The following is a 23,998-nucleotide window of genomic DNA, read 5'->3' on the forward strand; positions in this document are numbered from 1 at the left end:
CCCTTGCCTCCATTGGACTCATTTGTTTACTTCCGCGACTAAGTGACATCACTACGACAAACTCGCTTTTTTATTGGCTAGCGCTCCAACACATTGTACGTGATAGGCCATCAAAGCTGTTGACCAATCACAACAGATTGGTTTCAGACAGAGGGTGAAAAGAGGTGCTGCAGCACAGGCAGTATGAGAAAAATAAAGACCTTTTTGACCATTAAAGCATGGAGACATGTCACAGAATAGCGACAAAATAACAATATAAACTTGGCGATTAGCAGAATAGGTCCCCTTTAAACTTTTATTAAGTTTAGCTTTTATTTGATGTTACTTTTTTCTGAGTTGTTACCTAGTTGTTTTGCCTGTGTTAATAAACGACACACAGGTTGTATAGTAAGAGTATATTGTTTGTCTATTTTCTCACTACAATATATTGTTAAAGTAAAGTACAAAAGCTGTAAGGAGATATTAACATAAGCAGCCCCCCCTTTGTTTATTTAGCCAATAACAGCCTGCAGGCGGGGGAACAAATCAATTCTGGGCTTTTCTAATTTCATGTATTCTGCAAGGCCTTTATCTCCAGAGCAAATACAACAGAGCACACAGGACGAGGCAGATGTTTCTATTAGGAAAGTCACTCGAGTGAACACAATTTTATTCATAATAACCTGTAAAAAGAAACACCTTCCACCCGAAGACTGTTTGTTTATGCACACAAACTCCCAGGTAAAAAACGTTTAAGGTGACACTAAGTGGCAGCTGATTATACTCATGTTCATCCTCAATGTTATTATAAATCACCCTTTCAGCCTAAACTGACAGAAGAAGGAACGTGGGTTTATTTTACCAGCTTTTAATTAGTTATCTTAAATATAAAGGGTATTGTTGGGTATTGGGGGTCATACCTGTATTAGCCAGTGTTACCTTTGATAGCCTGAAAAGCATTGGACAAAAACTAAAATCAGTTCAAAGAGTTTTTTGTGTGGCTGATTTGTTTTCAAAAATGACAACCATTATAGATGTAGATAACAGCCTCTCAGCGCCAAATCTGAATTTAAAATCTGCCGCTCTGTAGTATCTTTTCCCTCTTAATTTACTCATCTCGCAGCTGGCCAGAGAAGAATGTATTAACCTGCGAATGAATCATCATTTATTCTCAGCCCCGGTGGAATTAACATAAATCCCATAGAAATGTTGGAATAATTTGAATCCAAATAGATATGGGATGGGTAATGAGAAGTTAATTTGTTCATCTGTTCACACCTTTCACTATCAGCTACATCGACAGGTACGGATGCTCCCATTCATCCCAAACAACCCTATTTAGAGGTCAGCCCCCTTTAATATGCAGTTTATTTAACCAAGAGACACACTGTGTTACTCATTACTCCTGAGACAGAAAGGCTAAATAGCCGCCCTATTAATTTATTCATGTGAGCCATCTTTTCCTTTGCTGCCATAAATGCAAATCCAGTCTTGATTAAGCTTCTAATTTTAATTTATTCCCCATCAGACTTTGAAAATCTATTTAGGAATAAGTTGATTTCATTAACAATAATTTATGATATTATTTATAATTTGAAGGAGTTCATTTTCATAAGAGTTGCAATTCATACTATAAGGAACATGTATTCAAGGAAACAATAAAAACGACCAATTTAGCTTAAATACATATAGACTTCAATAAAGTTCAATGTTTTAAAGGACACCTATCATGCTATATTTAAATGATATATTGTAGGGCCATACCTATATAAGGTATATTTATACGTTTCTGTTTTCAAAATACCAAACAGATCATGCATTTTAGCCATGCCTCATTTCGCTCTATTTGCTGTTCTCCAGCCGTTTTTGCAGGGGGCTGATTCTGTGAGCTGCAGCTGACCACGCCCCCCTGCAGGAGAGGGGAGCCGCTCTGATCAAGTCAGAAGAGGGGGAGAAAAATAGATCTCCGTCCTCCGTGTTTTATTATATAGAGTCGTTATTCATTTGTTTTAAAGCTCAATAAATAACAAAGAAGACCTTTGATCTGCACTTTTCTAACTTTGTCCGGAAGATTTAAACTTTAACGGACATCTTGACCGGCGAAAGAAAACCTAACTGAAACTCTGCCGCACGGTGCCCTCGTTGCTTGGAAGAGGCGGAGAGGTGGGTGTTTGTCATCTGCTGGTGGACGAACCAGAGAGAATTACAGTGCTTGCCTCGACGGGGAGGGATTACATTGAATTACAGCAGCAGGAGCAAACGCTTGCCTCGGGGAGGGAGAAAAAGAGCCACAGCGGAGAATAAACAGAAGGGGAACCATGGCAACCATGCGCGGGAAGTCTTCTTCGCTGCTTTTGTGGCAGACTGCAGCGCCACTTACAGGCCTGGCATATGTACTCCAGCGCTTTCTAGCGGCAATGGCCGGCCGTGGCCCAACCCCACATTCCCCTGATAGGTGGAGAGTTGGCCCAATAGCCGTAGCGCCACCGTCCTGACGTCAGGACAGTGTTCAAATCTGGATCAGTTTTTATCAGATCCGTTGCAGCCCCTTTTTTAGAGATTTGGGTATGGAGGAAAATAGAGAGGGTTGTGTTTTCTGACACTTGGTGAGTTCCCTGGAACACCGGGGACACATATTCATGTATAAAAGACGTACAAAAGTGCATTTTGCATGATAGGTCCCCTTTAAGTGCTTTTCTGTATACAAAACAGATGTACTGTATAATCAACTCTTCTCAAAAGGTTACCTACAGGCATTTTGCACAGCACCCCTAACACATAACACCCTCTAAGTGCTTATCAGGCCTGTTATTAATCTGTAAATGGCAGCAGGGGTCTCTCAGTCTCATAGGAATTGTGGAAGAAACTACTGGAGGCCTAAACACAGGGAGGCGATTCAAGAAGCCTAGAATTAAAGTTAGTTTCCATCTGCAATCTTTTCAAATGTTTTGTCTCATTAGTAAATTATTATCAGATAAATAAACAGATTTGTTTGTGTATTAAATCAAATATTGGAGCCTCTTGTGGGATCTCCCCACCTGTACGGGCTGCCGATGGTTTAATCCAATAGCAATAAGGTCAAACCACAGTAATTGCATGCTTTTGCGGGGGAATTCAGAGACTTTACGGAAATAATGTCATACAAAGAAGAGCAAGACATTAATAATAATAATTGAGGGAAAACGGCTGGTAACAAAATACTTTTCAAAGAGAGAGGAGTAAAATACAGCAACCCTTTCCCATGCTTAGGTCGTATTAAAGACTTGAAAAAAAAAGGAAAAAATATTATATATTTACGCTCAATAGAAAACCTAAGTATCTCAGATCATTGAGTACTTTGTATCTTAAAGGGCCCATGTCATGGCCATTTCCACTGATCATAATTACATTGTTGAGGTATACTAAAATAGATTTATACTGTGCAATTTTCCAAACTCACATTGGTTTCGCATACAGCATCTCTGTCAAGCATGTGTATTCAGCAGTATTCACTTTCTCCACTAAACGACTCGTTGGAGCTCTTGCCCCCCCCTCCCTGTGAGCCTAGTGTGCTCCGATTGGTCAGCTCGGCCACTCGTTCTGATTAGTCAACCACCAGAGAGGCTGCGCCCATGTCAGTGCTTTTCCCGGCTGCTCTCAGCGTAACATCAGTCTTATCATGGCGTCGGTACAGCGGTATATTTTATATACATATATATTTTTAACTGTTGTTATAGAAGAGTGTGACGGCCTCAGGGCCTTTGTCTTACGGTGGGGTGGAGCTGAAGAGGGTAATCAGCGCGATCACGGACACCTCCGTAGCCGGTGCTATTAATCCCAGCGGCCCGGAGTCTCTCTCCAAAGCGGCTGCAGAAGGACGAACTGAGCGACCCTCTCCCCACGACCACCTGTCTCTGCATTTACTACAATAAATGTGCCGTGGTTTTGTAAACTCGTGTATGTCTCCTTGTCTTTCCGTTGTGGCCTACGAGCTACTCTCATAACAAAGAGTAAGTTATTTTTACCCGTTATAAACTACTACTGTTTGATGAGAAATCAAATCATGGTTTGCTATATATGAATTCAGGGAAGAAAGGATAGGCCTACTAAGTATTTCCATTAAACTTTATTTTTAGAAATGTACAAAATGAACATAAATATACATATATACACGGTATATCATCCATTCCTCCTCCTCGCATCTTGCCTGCGCACAGTCGGTGCGGTGCCTTTTAGCACCCTCAGTAGTAGTAGAATCCCTTCCCCGTCATGGATTGTCCGCCAGGATCTGGCTGGACGAAATCAAATGCAAATCACAAAATATTAGAGAAACTTAGTTGTTTTAGATTCGTTAGTAGTAGTTGTGTAATGAACAGCTTGCCTGCTAATATGCTAACCTAGCTTTGTTTACCTTGGTAGCTAACACGATATGAACGTTAGCTTGGAGGAAAGGCAACTATAATGCAGTGTAATAAAACTACTATGAACAAAAGCTAGTGGTTCATATTAGGCTAGCAATAACGTGTTTATAATTGCAATCGTATACGGGTATTCTGCTACGTTCGGTCATACAATGTAACTTGCATGAATACATTGTTTTGCGCTAGCATACAGCTAGCCTCGTTAGCTACATGCAGTATATGTACGGTCACAATGTACGGTAAATCACAGTACAGTATACTGTATGAGTATTCCGTGTGTGTGACTGCAGACATTCTCCTGCCATGACAAACATGTAAGGCCATCTGCTGACATTGTAGTTGATATATTTAAACGCTAGCAACGTAGCATCACAAAAATGTTTTTCTGACCGAAACTAGCTCTAGCTCCGTGTGTTAGATCGCTACGCCATCTATAATGTAATTACGTTTCGCGACTGACCGGCAAATCACCCGGAGTATACTGTCAATAGGTATTTTGTGTGTGAATGCAGACATTCTCCTGCTATGAGATACATGTATGCAAGGCCATCTGCTGATATTAGAGTTGATATATGGAAACTCTAGCAACTTAGTTAGCACTGTGTCAATGGCTTAGCAGTCCAACACAGTTTACACATTTAAACAGTCTTGTTTGATAAATACACAAATAACAATGCAAACTTACAGGTTGTATACCCAGATCTTCCCCTGCTCCAAACGGTCCAAACAAGCTGTGCATATCCGGCCTCAAACTGGGCAATGTTTTGGAAGCTTTCGTCTGTGAAATGCCGGTTCTTCGAACCTCTGGAGGAGGAACACGACGCTGCTGGTGTGGCCATAGCTCTTCGGGATTGGTCCATTTCGTTCCGGGTACCGCATGACATCAGGCGGTACCCGGAACTAAATGGAAGAATCAAATGGGCAGTGACGTATCTCCAACGAGGCGTTTTGAGGAGGTATTTTCTGTGTTAGAGTTTTACTCGCTACAGGGTGTACTTTGAGGGTTTTGACTCTGCACACCGTTTACATGCATAAAAACCTTCATAACACACAAGGGGACGGGTAATAACCGGAAAAGCATGACATGGGAGCTTTAAAAGCAGAACCTATTGAAAGCATATACACAAGAAATGATTTGTACATGCATGAGAAATTATGTATTTAAAAAGGAAGGAGGTCCACTGAGATGGAATATGGGCATGTGCTATGCCCCTGGTGTTGTCTTTTAAACTGCAGCTATGATAGAAACATCATTTCAGTACCAGTTGTTCTGAACTCTTGTCAGACCAGAATCAAAGCGGAGTACAACAGCAAAGACACACAAAAAAATAAATGGTACTTTCAAAAGTGTCCAACACAGTGATTTACAGAAGATTCTTAAAAGAAAATCTGTCAACTGGGCTGTAATAACTTTCAGGAAACGTACATCTCTGCACTGTCAGACAGCAGAGCTCGACAACACTGTCAAGCTTCAGTCTCACCCCACTTCCCATTAGTCATGCTGTATGTGACTCTGTATTAGGTTGTCCCATCATAAGCTCTCAATGAGAGAATGATTACATATTTCTACATGACTGGCAGTGCAGATTATTAGCATAAGCAGCACTGGTAAATGGCTTTCTGTAACAAAGCAAATACCAAACTGACTGTGTAGAACAAACACTGTGGGGCAAACAATAACTTCAGAGAAAAACACAGCATTGGGCTCTGGAGGAATATCACACTGATGTTTCTTGCATAGGTTTCCATATTACTGATTCCCTTCTGCTACAAGTTTGCATGGATAAAGATCAGTAGCAGCAGTATTGTGTCTGAGCCTCACTGATGCCTCAACAGTGCCACCTTATGATCAAAGTCTATTCTTCATGTTCACTCATCAAAAAAACACAGGCTGTGAATTTCCAGAAAACTTCATTTTAAGACACACAGAAGAAGACAAAACAACTAGGATAATTTTTCTGGCTTTTTGTAAATTCTAGCGAGGAAATATCTCTCAGCTGAATCCTTCCTGCTGGCTTTCGGCTTTAAAGTCTGAACACTGTTAAATACTCTCGAGAGTTTCTCCTGGAGTTCATGAGCCAGGATGCCGTCAGAGTATTTACAAAGCAGAGAGCCCCCCGGCAGCAAAATCTTCTCTGCCAGGTCTAGTAAAGAAAAACACATTGTGACGAGTTTCACATGGTCCATCTCCCGGAAACCGCTGGCGTTGGGCGCCATGTCGCTCAGGATGACATGAGCCTGACCCCCTGGGAGCAGCTCCAGCAGCTTAGCGTGGGTGGGGGGGATGGTGACATCATGACAGGACAGGAAGTAGGCGCCATCCAAAGGTGGTATGTGCAGCAGATCAATGCCAACTACTGTACCAGGTGGTGCCGCTGGATCTAGTATGCAAGAAAACATTACATCTGTAATTAACACAAAGATATGTATGTGGAACGTGAATGTTTTAATGGGTTACTTCCATCATATTTGATGGTGAGCTACAATGTTAAGTCGATTAATTGTAATTGATAATAGTATTATTTCAAGCAAAGATGTAAAAATAAAATGTAGATTTTCTATTTTTCTCTTTTTTTATATCGTATGAAATTGAATATCTTTGGGGTTTTATCTTGGACAATAAACTTGAATATATAAAAAAATATGCCTACATTTCTCCAGTTATATTAATTCCTGTACCCAGATTATTGCAGTCGTATGGAAAAACCAAAAGACTTGTGACATTTATAGTAATGGATTCAAAAATAAAAGCTCATTCACCAATTAAAGATCAACTTCTCTAACACACCTTTGTCAAGGATAATTAAAAGCAGGGTGTCCCAAGATCTACAGCACTTTAAATGAACTGGGAACACACTACAGCATAATGAAGAGTTGAGTCATTCTCTTTGACATAGCCTTAATAAAACCTGAAGAGTGTGCTTTACATACTGCTTTAGTTTAGCATCATAGTGTATGGTGTCCCTGTTATTTTGTCCACCTCTGTTTCTCCCCTCTCACCTGTCCCGGCTGAGTTGACCCTATGCACGGCCACCTGGCTCCAGGCTCCAGGGGCAGCTCCGCAGTCCACCACACTACATCCAGGCTGTAACAGTCTGAACTTGTCATCTATCTCCAGCAGCTTGAAGGCACTTCTGCACCGGAAGTTTTGTTTGTGAGAAGCTTTGACATACGGGTCTTTGAGCTGCCGCTGCAACCAGCGCTGCTCGGCGGGAGTTTTACTCTTATTTAACTTCTTCATTAGACATAAAGAGGAGTGGAGGAATCTCCTCTGGAAGGAGAAACCCCACATTTTTTGACTGTGGAGGGTCAAAGCGTACGGTAAACTGCGCATGCGTGGAAACACTGTGCGTCATACTTATATGTCCCCCATTGCAAAACACTCACAATAATAGTTCCTACTTGGGTGGTTTGGTTTATTTCAGCGTCACAATATGTAAAACTTTTTTAAATGTATCTCCTCTTAAACAATACTGTAATAAATGCATTTTCTATTAAGGGACTGTTGTGAAAAATACCAAAGGAAATCCGATTTGTATTTGATTTTCAACATAAGTAACATAACATTATATTGACACCTTGTGTAATTCATATTCTATATTTGAAAAGTGAGTTTAAGTTTGTGGGTGTTTGAGTTTAACACAACACACGTTGGCACACGTTTCTAGTCGATCATATTTTAAATGTAACACATGGCTGATGTTGATTAGACCAATCCGTGCTTTTACACATCTGCGTCATCTGACCAAATCTGTAGTGCTGCACGCGGGAGTCATAAATAGTCCTGATTTGATACAGGAACTTGTTTTTTCTCCTGACTTTTTGGGTTTACAGAGCAGGCATTGATCAGGTGAGGAAGTTAGGCTGAGCTCACACAGCACAGCGTTAGCAGCGAGTTTTGCCTCAGGCAGGTTCACGTTGTGTTTCACTTCCTCCTCAGGCAGGGGAGATGTTGAGCTCCAAGCTGCTGACCCTGGTTCTGGTGGTGCAGCCGGGCAGGGTGCTGCTAGGCATGAAGAAGAGGGGGTTCGGGGCCGGGAAGTGGAACGGTTTTGGGGGAAAGGTTCAACCTGGAGAAACTATTGAAGAGGGTGCAAGGAGGTACATATATCGCGCCAATTGTTGTTGTGTTGACAACCTTCTACACAAAGCAGTTCACCAATGTCAACACCACAAAAGTAGTTTTGAAAAAGCTTGAATGAAAAAAGCTAATGATAGAAAATGCTATATTCTCTTGAAGTACAATCTTTGAAAAAAACAAAGCTGTTATTATATTTCAGTTAAAGGTAGGTAAGAATGGAGAAACCAGCTGAAGTGCGCTAGAATTTGAAACTACGCAGCCGAAAAAAATCTGCCCCTTCATTCAGACTTCCTAACAGAGCCCCTCCTCCAACACACACGAACGCGCACATGACCAATGAGGGCACGAGATAAATTTGTGCACGAGATGGAAGGCTGACAGGCAGGTAGGCCATCGTGCTTTTTACAGCGCCACGGCTTCCACAGATGATTTTTTTGTATGTATTTATTGTCAAAGCATTTAATGTATTCATTGCTATCGGGATGTTAAGAGCAGTCCATGGAATATAACAAAAAGTGTGTCTGAAGTGAATTACCTACCCCACCTTTAAAAGTGGGGTAGGTACGTTTGAGAAACCGGCTCGAGATACACTTTTTGTTATATTCCATGGAATGCTCTTAACATCCCGATAGCAATGAATATCCTAAGTGCTTTGACAAAAAATCCATAAAAAAATGTAATCTGTGGAAGCCGTAGTACTGTAAAAAGCGCGACCAATCATTTAGCCGGCCGGCTAAAATAACTGGATGGCCTACCTGCCTGTCAGCCTTCCATCTGTGCACAAACTTATCTCGTGCCCTCATTGGTCAAGTGCGCGTTCGTGTGTGTTGGAGGAGGGGCTCTGTAAGGAAGTGGCAGATTTTTTCCGGCTGTGTATTTTCAAATTCTAGCGCACTCGAGCTGGTTTCTCCAAAATTACCTACCCTACCTTTAAGTTTAAGTTTTCTTATAGGGTTTGTTAAAGGAAATGAAAAGTTTAATTATATTGAATTAATTTCACAATACATTTCTCAGCTCTTGAATGCATATTCTCACATCACTGATCAATCATAACACCTTTAACTTGCATTATTGTAAAGAGAGGTTTTACTTCTGTAAAAGTAGTGCTACAAGTGTAGAAATACTGTCTTTCAAGTAAACACGCAACAAAATTAGAATAAAACAGTAAGAAGGTAAAAGTACTCAATTTAATTTTATATTTTCAATATATATGTATATTATACATATATAGATCAATATAAGTGTATCTTAACCTGTAATAATACTCAATACATTATTTGTTAATCTATTATAATTAATTATAATATCTGAATCTTCTATCATAAGTATTTAATAAATGTAGTGTAGCATGTACACTACATTTGTACAATATTAACCTCAAGGTTGTAGTGTAAGTATATCTTATATTAAGCATATTTAATTCTCAAGTAAAGTTCAAGTACCTCAAAATTCTCCTTTGGTACATTACATACAAATAAATGTACTAAGTTATAGTCTACCACTGAACATACATAACACAAGATATGACGCAGTGTTTTTCCATTTAAATCAAACAACACAAGTGTTTTATTGTAACAGCATTAGACAACAGTAGTGTGGTGTCCACGTGTTGAGGGGAGCATTGAAGAAAAAAAGGAATGTTTGGTCTGGATGATGTCTGTGTGTGTCTGGTGTTTTGTGTGTGGTCATCAGTCATCAGCAGGAAGTTTGTTCCAAAGGAAGGAAGGCAATCAGGCCCATGTTTTCTCTTAAAATGAAAAAGAGACCTGCTTTGTGTAAAGATTATAGAAAGGGGCTACAAAAATAAGAAATATCTTAAGGCTATGTTGGTAATGCCTTTCAACAGAAGCAAGTGACTAATCATAGTTCTTATTTACTATGAAACTCTTACATTTTAAGAGTTAACAATAAGCAGGCTTGACGTTAGTGTTTGGAAATATAATTAAAATGTAAAATAATTGTCCAAGAAACATACATATACAACAAAATATCATGCCATAAATATGTAAAGTTACTCAAAAAAAATATTGAGTGGCTGAGATTTGAATTCTTTATTGAAAATTAATAAACAGGGCAAAATGATCTTTCAAACTCAAAGATCAGCTCACTGTCAGCCAATTTAGTTGACTCTAAAAACGAAATGCTGTCTATTTGTGTGAGCCACATACAAATAGACCCTTTCTGTTTGTGTGAAGTGTACTGTGAGCTTATTTTTAAAACACACTTCATAAAATATTCATTGGATGTTTTCTTTTTAGAGAGCTGCAAGAAGAAAGCGGTCTCACGGTGGACGCTCTCGAGAAGGTCGGAAACCTCAAGTTTGAATTTGTTGGAGAAACGGAGCTGATGGATGTCCATGTTTTCAGAGCTGACAGTTATAATGGAGAGCCAACAGAGTCAGAAGGTATGACTTCCACTACAACAATGCGGAATAACTGGAATGACAGTTTCCATCTCAAAAATGCATGCAAATTATAATAGGATAACTGGAGCTAGAAATCAGCGCTATGCTATAAGGGAACAGAAGTGCCACTTTTTACCTTCATAACCGATCATGCACTTAAGAGTTGAAGAGGAACTCCACATTGTTGTTGCACATTATTCCAAGTAACTGATGTTTAAAAAACTGTATTCCTGCAACAAAAAAATCACTTTTGGTTCCTTTTAATGTTGACTTCCTTTTTTGTTATCTCACCGCCAGTCTTCGTAGGTCAAGTTTAGATCTAAAAGCCAACTGAGAAACAGTTTTCAGTTCAACTTTTTAAACCACATAGATCAAAATGATCCTTTTAAGTAAATTGATTCAAACCGTCTTCTGGGAACTTCTTCACAGACATGAGCAGGGACAGCACATTAGTTAAGGGCAGGAATATCAGTGGTGAAGTTAGAAACAACTGAATGAAGGAAACAAGAGGCCCTGTACAGAAGGAATGCAGAGACCGGCAGTGATCTTTATTTCCTGAGAGTTTAGTCAAGGTCGATTGGGTGAAGAGTACAGACACACTTCAGACTCTGAAGTTAGTGAAAAGACTGGAGCTGGTGACTGAATTGATATATTCAGATAGGAAGCAACAGGTGACGTAGAAGTAAACTTCTTCAAAAGTGGTAATGTTAAAGAAAGAATTTCATCCAGAGGGCGGATAGAAAAAGTTACCGACATATTATAGTTCAAGGAGAAACAAAGACACATGTTTTTTAAGTTGGGAAAAGTTCCATCTTGTTTTAAAAGTTCTGTCTTGTTTTAAAAGTAAGACGAAAAATATGGATTTTAGAAATGTCCACACTTTTAAATCTGGTGGTTTGTTTATCCCCTTCTTAACAAACATAACTATGTATCCATATATACTGTATAATTGTTGGCAATGACACTGAAAAGGTATGTTCACATTGTTTTACGTATTTTTGTACAATTTAAAAGTTATTTGTCTATAGGACCAAATCCACAGTGCTCATTAACTGCAACATTTCTAGCGTGTTACTATCCTTTTACTGCAACTCAGCAGGGAAAAGCAACAAGCTTTTTCACTAAAATGTACTTAATACGATTCCAACTTTGATTTGTTTATCCAAACAATGAAGACATGGATTCCTCCCTATATTTAGCTACATTTGCGTTGAGCTAAAAATAAACCTATAGATATGCGAGTATTATTTCCAGCCAGCCTTTAAAATGTTTGAAAGTGGCTAAAAAATAATAGCGATATGCGTTTGTCATTTATTCAGACAACAGCTCAAGGTAGATGATGTACATGTTGGCTTTGAGTAAAGGAGGTGTGCTAATTATTTTTCCTTTTTTGCTTTTAGAAATGCGGCCTCAGTGGTTTGATAGTGACCAGATTCCCTTCAGTGAAATGTGGGCTGATGACATCCTGTGGTTCCCACTGATGTTCCAGAAGAAGAAATTCGTCGGATACTTTAAGTTTCAGGGTCATGATGTGATCCTCAGCCAGAAACTGGAGGAAGTGGAGGAACTGTGAGACATCCTGTGTTTCTGAGGACATTTATGACTGTGACAACAAGAATTGGGCTTCCAAATGTCTTCTTTGAAACAGCAAGACTCTGAGGACTAAACCTCGCACATGGAGTTTTACATGTAACATGTTACTGATTTATTTTTTCAATGATAAATAAAAAACAATCAAAGCAGAAGTATATTGACAGAAATATTCATTCTGTTATTTTATTTTCAGTATAAGTGATTCAACACAATTTAGCAAGGCTTTGTTTCATAAAGTATTTACAATATCTACAGGTATAATTCGATTGGATTTCATATTCTGTGCAAGTTAGTAAACCTGATTCCTGATACTTCTTTCCTGACAAAACAAATGTTTCATACTGTTTTATAGTTAATCATAAAATAAAAGTTTCTGTGAGGTAAGGTGAGCCCATATAAGTGTCCCTTTGATTTTCCCCATTAGAATAATACATAATGTTCTGGTAAACCATATGTGTACAGATATTAATGTGCATTACGGGTTTCATGACAAATATCTGAAAAGTAGAGAGCCTAATATGACTGTTTGCCCTTATACACATAGTAACACACTTTTAAGTTAGGATTTATAATAGAATTGTGAAAAAAATATCCTCCATATCCAAGTAGTATGGTCAAAAAAATTCCAGTGGCAATTATTTAATGTTAAAATACGAATTGTTACAGTTTCTATTGCACCGCAACTTGAATTTATATAATTTCTCTTTGGTAGTAAATCAATAGCTTATAGCGTTATTATTGACATTAGGCCACTAGTGCTTAATCAATAAACTTTAAATCTCTGCCCTTTGTAGTATTATACATTTCGAGTGTAGGTTGTTCAAAATAGCTTATGAAATTAAACAGGGAAAGATAGAAAATCTGTTGCTCCACATAAAAGTAAACACTTATAAAGTAAGAGAAACAGCACACTTGTCCATAACAAATATAAAGTAGGCTGCTCCACGTCCTTGTGAACTCAAATCTGTATCAAAAAAACATTGGGCTAAAGTTTTTTAGTATGTAAAACCTTCATGACTGGAGATCTACAATAATCCCATTCTTTAATAAAGTCAAACTTTTATGTCCCTCTCATTTTCTCTTCTTTAGTGTATAGAACTTCTTCAAAGGTTAAGGTATAAACCGGTGCTTAAGGAAACGAGTTAAGCATGAATATAATGTCATCCCTCACGTCCTAAATGCTGACTGGTCCCTTGCAAAATCACTTTTAGAGGATTTTCCTTCCTACATTATTTCCTCATCAAGCAAAGCATAAAATGACAGATTTATGAGCCCACTGTATTTTCCAGTTACATGGTGGATGATCAAATCCCAAAATAAGCTGAGAACTCATTTACATAATGAAATACTCGTATTAAATGGAATGTATATTGAGCACACAGAGCAAGTTATTTTCCAGTTTGTGATCCTCTTCAGCCGCAGAGTTTCTCTCGTGCGTTCAGGTTTCAGATGGGGGGCTTCGATCTGTTATTACCCCCAAAGAGACAGCCGAGCTTTGGCTGGAGTTCATTCCACACCGCTCCCATCTGGAAAGAAAGCAAAAAGTAACTTCTCTTCACTCTTCACAGTTCGATGAAGCTAATCTTCCTAATAAAATAAACAATCAAATGTTGCTATGGGGTTTGGAGGAAATAATTTTAATATATCTAAGTAAAAATATCTTTAACCTTCTCAAAAACGTTGGAATTTGAGGCGTCAGATAGACATCCAAATAAATCCAAACTGTGCTTTATTTGAGTTTAAAGTCAGGCAAAGGAATATGTGAGATTAACTTCCTGTGAAACTCAAGCCAATTAAAATACTACACAAAGAGAGTATCCTTCCACTGATACCATCCATCAACATTAGTTATTTCATTGGATTTTGAAAGCCAATTTAAAACTGATATAACCCTGCCGAAGCGTCTAGAAAAATGATTTCCAGACAAGCAGCCTCACCTCTCTGTGTCCTTGGACCTGGGAGTTAACGAAAGCCCCCAGAATGTGAGAAGTGATGGGAAGGTAGATGAAGATAAGCTGCGTCTCTTGATGAAGGCAGAACAGGGAGAAGTAGTTGCGCAGCTCCATGGTCTGGATGGCGTTTTCTTGCTATTAACAGAATAATAAAAAGAGTAATTGGGAAGCCACCACTTATCAAATTATGATAATAATCAGTAAGTAAAGAGGAGAGAATAGAGTTTTCTGTGGGGACGTTTCACTCCATTGACATCAGAGATGAGATGAGGCCATAAATCATCCCATTAAATTTAAATTGGCTCTTTATTTGATTTACAATTGACCTATTGCCTCACCCTGTTCATCACCAACTCAGTCACTGTTACTGACACCAACACTGGTGTCCGTCTGATGAAGGAGTCTCAAAGAAGTTTCAGCATAATGCAAAGGAGTGAAATGGTCACAGTTACAGGACTTATCAGACATGTAGAATTACAAGCAAGGTGGCATGCATTCATCTTAGCATATTATTTTACTGTTACTAATATCTGTTTTTAGCCATGCTAGTTTTAGTTGGGCTAACCTCAAAGTAAAACATGAATAGCCTACCTGAAAAGCCATGACATTCCCATTAGCCTCAGTGGTCTAGTTTTAATTAGCAAATGTTAGCATGCTAAAATGCTAAACTAAGATCGTGAACATTGTAAACATTAAAGACATCAGCATGTTAGTGTTTTCAGTGTGAGCATGTTGACATTACCAGTCAGCTAACCTCTGTGCATAAATACTGTCTCATGGAGATGCTAGCATGGCTTCTTTCAAGATGTGTAGAGGTCAGAGGACCCACCTTTTTTGAATAACGTAGCACAGCCAATCTTAGTGGATGTAAAGGGAGTTTTCTCAAACGGTTGGAAACCAGGCCCAATTCTATGCGATAATGTGCACATTTCCTAAACTCAGTAGTTAGATAGTTACTGCTTAGGCCTAAATCAGTTTATAATAATAATACATAAAACACTTTTCCCAGTCCTCAAAGACGCTTAAACTTTAGTTTAAGTTTATGGCAGCTTTTATTAGATACATACATCTACTGAACCTCCAATAGAAAAAGATTTTGTTTCAGTTATTGATTGAATTCCTTATAACTTGAATATGAAATAGTGTAAGCATTTTTGGGGAATAAACTGTACATAAAAATCTTTCTATTTAATCTCACTTATCAGGGTCCCACAGATCCCAAAAAAGTCTTAAAAGGAATTGAATTAATTGAACTACAAATAAGGTGGTATTCAAATGTCTTAAAGGTGGGGTAGGTAAGTTTGAGAAACCGGCTGGAGATACACTTTTTGTTATATTCCATGGAATGCTCTTAACATCCCGATAGCAATGAATATCTTAAGTGCTTTGACAAAAAATCCATAAAAAATGTAATCTGTGGAAGCCGTAGTACTGTAAAAAGCACGACCAATCATTTTAGCCGGCCCGGCTAAAATAACTGGATGGCCTACCTGCCTGTCAGCTTTCCATCTGTGCACAAACTTATCTCGTGCCCTCATTGGTCATGTGCGGGTTCATGTGTGTTGGAGGAGGGGCTCTGTAAGGAAGTGGCCGATTTTTTCCGGTTGTGTATTTTCAAATTCTAGCGCACTCAAGCTGGTTTCTCCAAAATTACCTACCCCACCTTTAAATCAATCTTTCAAATACTTACACATGGAAATTAGGATTTTAATTGCAATAAGGTTGCATTGTAAAATGTCAAAATGATTGATAACATCTATTATTTTTTATGATAATTTACCAAAACTGTTCTGTACTATACGAACATTTTATTTCAAGCGGCCTTAAAAAAAAAGAAGTGTACTTTTGAATACCCATGGTTGTTTATTTATTATGCACGTATGGGAGTATCCAGTGGAACGGAAGATAAGGACATTTGGCCACAATGCATTTGGGAGGAGTGTATAAGTTATAGATCAGGCTAATGTAGCATTTTATTTATCAAGTACTGAAGTAAAACCGTACGCTATCAATCAGGAGGCATCCTGTTAGTCCCAAAGTGTGAACAGAGAAACATAAAGAGATTGATCACCTGAACGATCCGTGACTCCAGCTGCTCCACAGACGCCTGCTCTTTGGGCTGCACAGAGGCGCTCATCATCTGCCTCTTCATCATACCGTACTTGTGCAGAGCTCTCTGGTGCTCGTGGAGCACACCTTTCTCATGTCGCTCACAGAGATCCTAAAGGGGGAAAACACAGTTACATAAAACTCTTCTTATTTGCCTCAACATATCAGGGAAATATAATATATAACAGTGATACACAACACCCAAGGAAGATCGTGGATTTGTTGTAAAAAATAGAAACTGTGAAATTAGCATACATATTACAGTTAATGGATTTAATCGAGGCTATAGAAAATGCCACTTTATCTACCCACCTGTCCCCTTGTTTGATCTTTGCAAACCACCCACTACAAGAACTATGTGTTCAAGTGACTGGTTGGGTCTTGGTGCATCGTTATTAAAATGAATGATTACATAATATCCTGAATTCAGTTTGGTACTGGAACGTAGATTTACGAATAATACAGCTCTAAATTGTGTCTTTCTACCAGTAAACAGGAGATTGTTTTTATAGCCCTGGTGGATACAAACTATTTTCTAGTTGTTTTTTAAAGTAAGCATCATTGGATGTGAAAACTGCAAACATAAAAGCAAAAATCACCTGTCCCTGGAGGTGGACTCAATTTAAATGAGCAGAGCAGTAACATAAACCTGACTCACTCTGTACGATTGCAGCAAATCCAAGAAAATATTTAGTTTTTCCACAACATCATCCTCTTCCCGTCTGCCCTGAGGACAGAAGCAAAACAACATTTTTTACCCAGTGCCAGTTTTGGACATGTAGAGCAGAGCAGGTGCTCCAGATGAAGGACTGAGGGCTGTACCTGCTGAGCAGCTTTGTCAGATAGCACAGCGAACTCCACCGACAGACTCTTCAGAGACTGACGCAGAGTCCCCCAGGTGCTTTGTGAAGAGGCCAAGGAGGGAAGAGACGAGCCATCGGAGCCCAGCGTACTGTCAAAAAATACAAATTATTACCGGGCAAGGATGTAGCATTGTAGTGTCTTAGCTGCCAAACTCATTTCAAACTAACAACCATGAAGTGGCACAACAACACGGAGGATTTGGGTTCTTATTAACATTTGTTTTCACAATCCAAAACCTCTGGACAGACTTTTACCCATTTTAATGAAATACCTGAGCTCTCTGCCAAACATGAGAAGATCAGTTGCATTCTCCTTAGAGCGCTCGGCCATTTTCTCAGCTCTGTCCCGCAGCTTCTGGAAGCTGTTGTGAATATTTCTAATCAGCTCTCGGCTTGTTGAGAACTGGGCCTGAATATCAGCGGGGAGATATTCCTACAAAAACAGATGCAACAAACTTAAATAAAACATGCATGATGTATTGAGAAATGTATGTCAGGATGTCTGCGTGGTACATGTGACAAACCTTGGCCAAGGTTGCAATTCTGTTGGTCATGAACTCATCACCAGTTTTTTTGTAAGCGTCACGCAGCTTACTCTGAACATCCTGTGTGGGAAGACGGGTGAGGAGTGTGTGAGTGGAAAAGGTCACCAGTCCATGGAACAGGATGCATTTTACACAGTCATCTTCAAGATAATGCTTATTGTGCAAATGACAGTGTCACAGCCGAGGCAGCTAGTTTCAGAAATACCACATACAGAGCCACTGAAGGTGAGGAAGGTCTTGACAAGCTCGTCCTCTGAGAAGAAGGGATGCCGAGCCACCAGGTTAATGAATCTTCCAAGAGCACGTCTCCTGCATTCAATGAACTCCCGCTCAGAGACGGAGGTCAGGACTGTGGACCGAGAGCAGAGAAAACGGCACGAGAGCACACCAGGAGCGTTAGAGGTGTAAAAGTTGGGGCAATTAAATATAAAAAGTAAAGACCATGAGCATGATAAACTAATGTAACATCCAAGGTTTTCCTCTTCTAAGACATTTCCTAGTGGACTAACATTCATGCGCTTCTGCCGACCAATCGATTTGTTTATTTAATTGACTTTGCTTTTCTCCACCAAAAGAAATCATACAAAGGCACCACTTTAAATCTTGTGTTTACCAGAAATGTGCTTATAACTTTCTCAAGATAAATCATTCGGCATGAAAACTAAAAGAAAAATAAGCAACTAATGAAATCTTAATCAAGTGAGAAAAAACAACCAATGAGCCTTTTTAACTAAGAGGTGACAGCCCTAGTGACTTCCATGTTTAAAGTCAGTTGGGTTGGGGAAACAAAGGTTTATACAGCCTTTGTGGCTCCAAAGGGTGCGGCTCAAAATCAATGTATTGCCTTACGAGTTTGAAAATGAAAGTAATCTGGGGCTGTTGAATAAGAAACATGTGACCTCTAGCTCATCATCTCTGCCTGAGGCTAGCAGCTTCAGGCTACATTAGCTGCTACCAACATAAGACACACAAATCCTCAGTCGACCTATTGGTAGACAAGTTGCATTGTTAGTAATGTAAGCACCGGGATTGGACAAGGAAACATAATGTATAAAATAATATATATATATATCTGTTATAGAACCACTGTGTTTTATTCTGCTGCATCTATTTTTAAGATGTTTTAAACCTGTCCATCAGTGTTGATTCAGCTCTCTTTCTGCATGTAAATTTTGTTTATTCACAATCTGAAATACAATTCCTAATACCTAACAAATATAAATAATTTTACAATCTTTACTGACCTATAAACTTTTACCTTTTGAGAAAAAATCTGCTTTAAGTCGGATCCACATGTTCTATAATTGATAAAGACCTCTCATTGAGACATTGTCTAATTAAGTGTGCAGCATATATTCATCAGAGTGTGTTGATATGATTATCATTTATGAGGTACACTACTGTAAGTCACTGTGAACTGAAACAGGCTCATTAAACGCATCACTAGTTTCCCTGTTTCTTCCAGGCAATAACTTTGATGAATGGCAATGCCTGTGTTTGAAATAAAAGAGCCTGCAGGATCAGTTTGTATTCAAATGTAACATTCATTTTTAATCAAGCAGAAGAAAACACCCAGCTTTCAGAAGCACCTGGGTATTTACAACTGACCTTTCAGTACGGCATATAAACCCAAACAATGTTTTAAATAATAATGGTTCAGAAGGAAAGATGAAGGAAATGTAGAATCACAGAAATACAATGGTGAGTGTAGAGTTCAGCTACATACCTCCCTTTAACATCCTTTTAGGTGGCAGTGCCGGCACCATTCTGTAGGCAAATCTCTGAAGCAAAACCTCATGGAAGACATCAAAATCACTATAGCGCCGGTATACTGAAATCTTAAAACGCTAAAAAAGATAAAGCAGAGAAAGAAAATGATCAGATAATGGGCAGGAGCAGATTATGTTTTCTGTTGGCTAACAATGGAAAACAAACCTGTACTTTTCTTAATGTCGACTGCAAACTCAACAAAGAGCCCTTGCAGTAAAAGTAACCCACAGAGTAAATGATGTAAGCCACACAAGATTTAGAAATGAAAAAGATAAGTGAAAAGAAAATAAGTAAGACAAACATGAAGTATACTGCACCACATTTTCAGCTTTTCTTGTTGAGGTTATTCTAAGGCAATCATTTACATGGAGAGGGGTATATGGGGTCCCTTGCCTGGCTGGTGACCTGGTACTCCACATGTTTGAGGAACAAGCCCTTCTTCTCCGGTATGAGCTCCAGCTGGACTGTGTCTCTGCCCAGCAGTTTGTCCAGCGTCTGGGACATCGTCAGAACGTCCTCCTGAGCCGGCTGCATCCTCAAAGCGTTCAGCTCCCGCGGCTCCCCGAGCTGAGGTTTGGGTAACTCTGTAAAGCACACAACCAGTACCAACTTTTCACAATTGTTTTCATGAATAAATCAAATTAAAACAAAATGTATTTCCTAACTGTGAGGAAGGCTGCTGTTAAACCCACTTTTCTCTATTCAATAGATGTGTCTCACTGTATTTTTCTTCAGCTAGAACAGTATTGTGCCTCTTATTCATCCCTTTCTGTGCATTCCATGAAGGTTGTGAATTGAATATAAAGTACTGCGACGAATGCAGAAAACTTGTTCTTGCTCAGATGAGGAAGTGGCATGCAGCTAGATGCCATACTGGCCACACCTGAAATAACAGAGAGTGCCTTAAATAATCACAGAAGGTTGGGAATGAATCTAAATCAGGCCAGAATAATGGCTACCCCTATGAAAACCATATAACTCCCCCCTATCATCTTCCCACTGTGGGACAAGTGAAGGAATGCAACACTTAAACACTGCTTGTCTTGAGTAAATTCTGTTTTTGTGAAAGAAAGGAAAAGTATGGGATGATCCAATATGGGGTATCATTTCCTCTTTTCTTTTTTTTTTTAAATACTCCCAACATTACTTCTGTTGAATTGAAAAAACATGGTGGATATGTCCCAGTTGTAAACTGTCACAAATAATTTGTGTTAGGAATGAAACCTTGAGTCTATATGAGCCAATAAAAGAGTGACATTTGCCCTGCTCATGTGCAATATATTACAGGATAGCTGAGGTTGTCCTCACAAACACAATTATTGGTACCATCAAGCTACTCATTAAGCAAAAGTATAATTGTCACTGTCACACTGTCACCTACCTTGAATGCAGTTCTCCAACAGTTTGGGGCTTGGTTGCTTCCCTTGTTGAGCAAGAGCAATCAACGCGAGCGCTTTATAGAGAGACAACTTGCTCAAGAATCCATCTGTGGAGTCAACTTGCTCAGCAATCTGAGAACGACAAAGACAATATGGCGCATCTCAGTACAAAATTCAACTGCGGACTGCATTCCTCTACGCAAAAAGTGCTCACTAGACAAAAATGCGATGATATGCTGATGGTCAGGAAAAGGGAAATTCTACTGAAACATGACAGACATAACACACTCCCAGCAATGTCATCACACTCATGTGTTGAAGCATTACGTAATATTTCAGCATTGAAGGAACAACATGTGATAGTTTGTAATTATAAGATCATGTCTTTATCAGTCTGCTAGCATACATCAAGCTTGTACCAACCCCCTATTGATAAGACGTTGAACCTATATCTACATTATCTGTTAGCTTTAATACACTCACAATATCTTATCAGAAACAAACCAGTATTTGCAAAAGGATATTATATACTCCAGTGTTTAACTCATTCTTAATCCTTTTATTAGAACAACACAGGGTTAAGTTAAATATCAATATCTTTATATTCCAGTCCCTTACCACCCTGACAGTCTATGTGAGCCAATACATGGATATAAAGAGTGTGGGATAGATGGATGGATGGTTAGACACGAGGTATAGCAAGCTGGCACATGCCAAGACAAGAAGCAGAGAGTCATTATTTGAAAATGTTATTTACTGTTGCTTATGTTGTTTACAGTGGTTTTGTTAGTGCTTTTAACAGCTTTTTAAAGACTTATGCTCCAACTTTCTTGATTATTTAAGTGTGAACCCCTCACCTGGCCTAACACCGGCTTGGAGATATCGGTCCTTTGGAGCAACCGCTGAAAAACTTCAACCTGCACTCTCTCATCTGTCCTACAGCGGATGGCCTCATATACTTCCCTGTAATAGGCAGGAACTGAGCCTAAAAGAGGAACAACACCTACATAGCATCACAACCATCCAAAGTACTTAATCAGCAGCATATGCCTTGTAAAAACAATTCAATATAACACTTTATTTTTGCATGTGTGGCACTCAATACTGAGATAAGGGTGATCTTACCACATTTTAAAGGACTTTGAATTTATTTGCATTATATGACTATTTAACACATATTGTAAAGTTTTCTCTGGTGATTTTATGGTAATTAAATCAGACACCGTCAAAAATGAACTGCAACCCTATCCTAGCTTTAAAGGAGTGAGTAGTATTTACAATGTACACAAATCTGAGTGCTAACTTATAGCCTACTGCAATGCACAATCGACTGTTTTTCACGTGGCAGGAAAATAAACACATTATAACGTCCATAAACCTGACATAATCTTTAATATTCATAGTTACTGCATCGAGTATCAACAAGGTATACCAAAATAAGATCAAACCCTCATAGAGTGTTAAAGATGGAGCAACTTCATTTTGAGATCTTAATGTACCCAAAAGTTCTCATTGGTTTGTTCACATAGCGACTCCACCGAACAGAAATGTCAACCTTCTAAAACATCTGAAACATTATGTTTGACCGGCTTAACAATGCAACAACAAACAAAACACCAACGTGGTTCGAAAATGATAAGTCAGCCTTGTGTTAAGAGGAGTATAAGAAGTGTTCGCTCTGTACCTTCATTGATCTCTCCTGCCATGGTTCAGACTGTCATGTGAGCGCAAGAGCACCTCCATGTGATTTCCTGCAGAAGAGAAAAAACAAGTAATTTATTTCTTAAAGATGTAGTGAGCGCTGGTTAAAGTCCAACTGTGGAGAGAAGCATTATAAACTGAACTCACAGGCAGCTAATGGGCACATCATGTTCTGCAGTAATCTAAACATTAGGGTTATAAAGGAGTGAAGAAGCGCTGGAGGCTGTTTTCATATCAAAGCAGCTCAAATCAGTAGCTCTCTTAATGCAGTCTATGTTTTCACCTAATATTCCTGGAAATATTGTCTTACTACTAACACATCTGATGTTTCCTTGTTTCACTTGTGGAAGTAAACTTTCCTTAATTGTATCTTCCTCATTCTTCGAACACAACAGAACGCTGCCTTCAAGTACTCCTGGTAAATTTGACTACATGTACAAAATCGTTTTTTACAAAATTTGACTTGCCGGTATTTGTACATTTTGGATAAAGCGACAATGCTATGGAATGTAAAAGTGGGCTTTATAATCTACTTTCTATGCACATTACTTGTCCCTTTGTTCACGTTTTCACTCAGGGTGGTGGGAAGGGGGGGGGCTACCAACCTTGGTGCCCCTCATTTAAAAATTAAACAAGGCAAAAGTTCCATCTTGGATGCCACTATGGAAATTAAAATATAACAAAATGCCCTTAAAGCAGTCATTCTGGTGTAAAATATCAGATGACTTGCTCTCCAGATAGAGCTAGGTGATATATCGACAACATCTAATATCATAATATTTTTTGACCAAATAACTCAATACATATATTGCAGACATTGAGTTGAATGTGAATATTGGTGCAGTCACAAAATATTTACAAAGTAAGATTTTTAATAAATAATCAGTGACGTGGAGACAATGACTAAATGGGTAATACGACATTCTATAAAGAGATAGAACAGTCTGGTAAGGTCAACAACTTTTCAGTGGAAAAAACGAAACGCACTGCACATACGGCTCCCTAACCGCTGAGAAAATGCAATATTGTGTGGCATTCAGATGAAAATAATGTGAGGCAGAACCATACAGGCTATTAGAAAACATATTGTGCCCTTTTATTTTGTAACCCCTGCCCTTCAGAAATCCTGAGACTGCCACTGTCCCCAAACATAGCAAAGCTTTCTTAGCTGTATTCACAATTTAGTTCTGTAATGCAGTTGCCAAGTAGTTTTACTATTACC

The 23,998-nt window shown here is 38.9% G+C and overlaps 3 protein-coding genes across 6 annotated transcripts; 1 reads left to right on the top strand and 2 right to left on the bottom strand.

Annotated features, from left to right (window-relative positions):
• Positions 1-6,273: 6,273 nt before the first annotated feature.
• Positions 6,274-7,710, bottom strand: mrm2 (mitochondrial rRNA methyltransferase 2). Its single transcript, XM_034143295.1, has 2 exons — positions 7,380-7,710; positions 6,274-6,760 (listed from the first exon to the last, which is right to left on the bottom strand). Exons 1-2 carry the CDS (start codon positions 7,669-7,671, stop codon positions 6,324-6,326), a joined length of 729 nt encoding a protein of 242 aa, XP_033999186.1. The 5' UTR covers positions 7,672-7,710; the 3' UTR covers positions 6,274-6,323.
• Positions 7,711-8,095: 385 nt separating this feature from the next.
• On the top strand, positions 8,096-12,846 carry nudt1 (nudix (nucleoside diphosphate linked moiety X)-type motif 1). Of its 2 annotated transcripts, XM_034143082.1 has the most exons (4): positions 8,097-8,229; positions 8,320-8,480; positions 10,719-10,864; positions 12,265-12,846. In XM_034143082.1, the coding sequence occupies exons 2-4, from the start codon at positions 8,329-8,331 to the stop codon at positions 12,435-12,437; spliced, it is 471 nt and encodes a 156-aa protein (XP_033998973.1). In that variant the 5' UTR covers positions 8,097-8,229; positions 8,320-8,328; the 3' UTR covers positions 12,438-12,846. The 2 variants fall into 2 exon arrangements, with proteins under 2 accessions (XP_033998972.1, XP_033998973.1); XM_034143081.1 differs by having other exon boundaries at positions 8,096-8,480.
• On the bottom strand, positions 12,611-23,146 carry snx8a (sorting nexin 8a). 3 transcript variants are annotated; one of them, XM_034143079.1, is made up of 14 exons: positions 22,924-23,146; positions 22,760-22,826; positions 21,933-22,060; positions 21,078-21,207; positions 20,090-20,280; positions 19,653-19,773; positions 18,139-18,275; positions 17,906-17,986; positions 17,654-17,814; positions 17,341-17,470; positions 17,177-17,245; positions 16,481-16,630; positions 14,395-14,544; positions 12,611-13,983 (listed from the first exon to the last, which is right to left on the bottom strand). In XM_034143079.1, the coding sequence occupies exons 2-14, from the start codon at positions 22,779-22,781 to the stop codon at positions 13,903-13,905; spliced, it is 1,551 nt and encodes a 516-aa protein (XP_033998970.1). In that variant the 5' UTR covers positions 22,782-22,826; positions 22,924-23,146; the 3' UTR covers positions 12,611-13,902. The 3 variants fall into 3 exon arrangements, with proteins under 3 accessions (XP_033998970.1, XP_033998969.1, XP_033998971.1); XM_034143078.1 differs by having other exon boundaries at positions 21,933-22,078; XM_034143080.1 differs by lacking the exon at positions 21,933-22,060 and having other exon boundaries at positions 22,924-23,145.
• Positions 23,147-23,998: the final 852 nt, after the last annotated feature.

This window comes from Trematomus bernacchii, unplaced genomic scaffold, assembly GCF_902827165.1.
Source record: "Trematomus bernacchii unplaced genomic scaffold, fTreBer1.1, whole genome shotgun sequence".
Taxonomy (NCBI): Eukaryota; Metazoa; Chordata; class Actinopteri; order Perciformes; family Nototheniidae; genus Trematomus; species Trematomus bernacchii.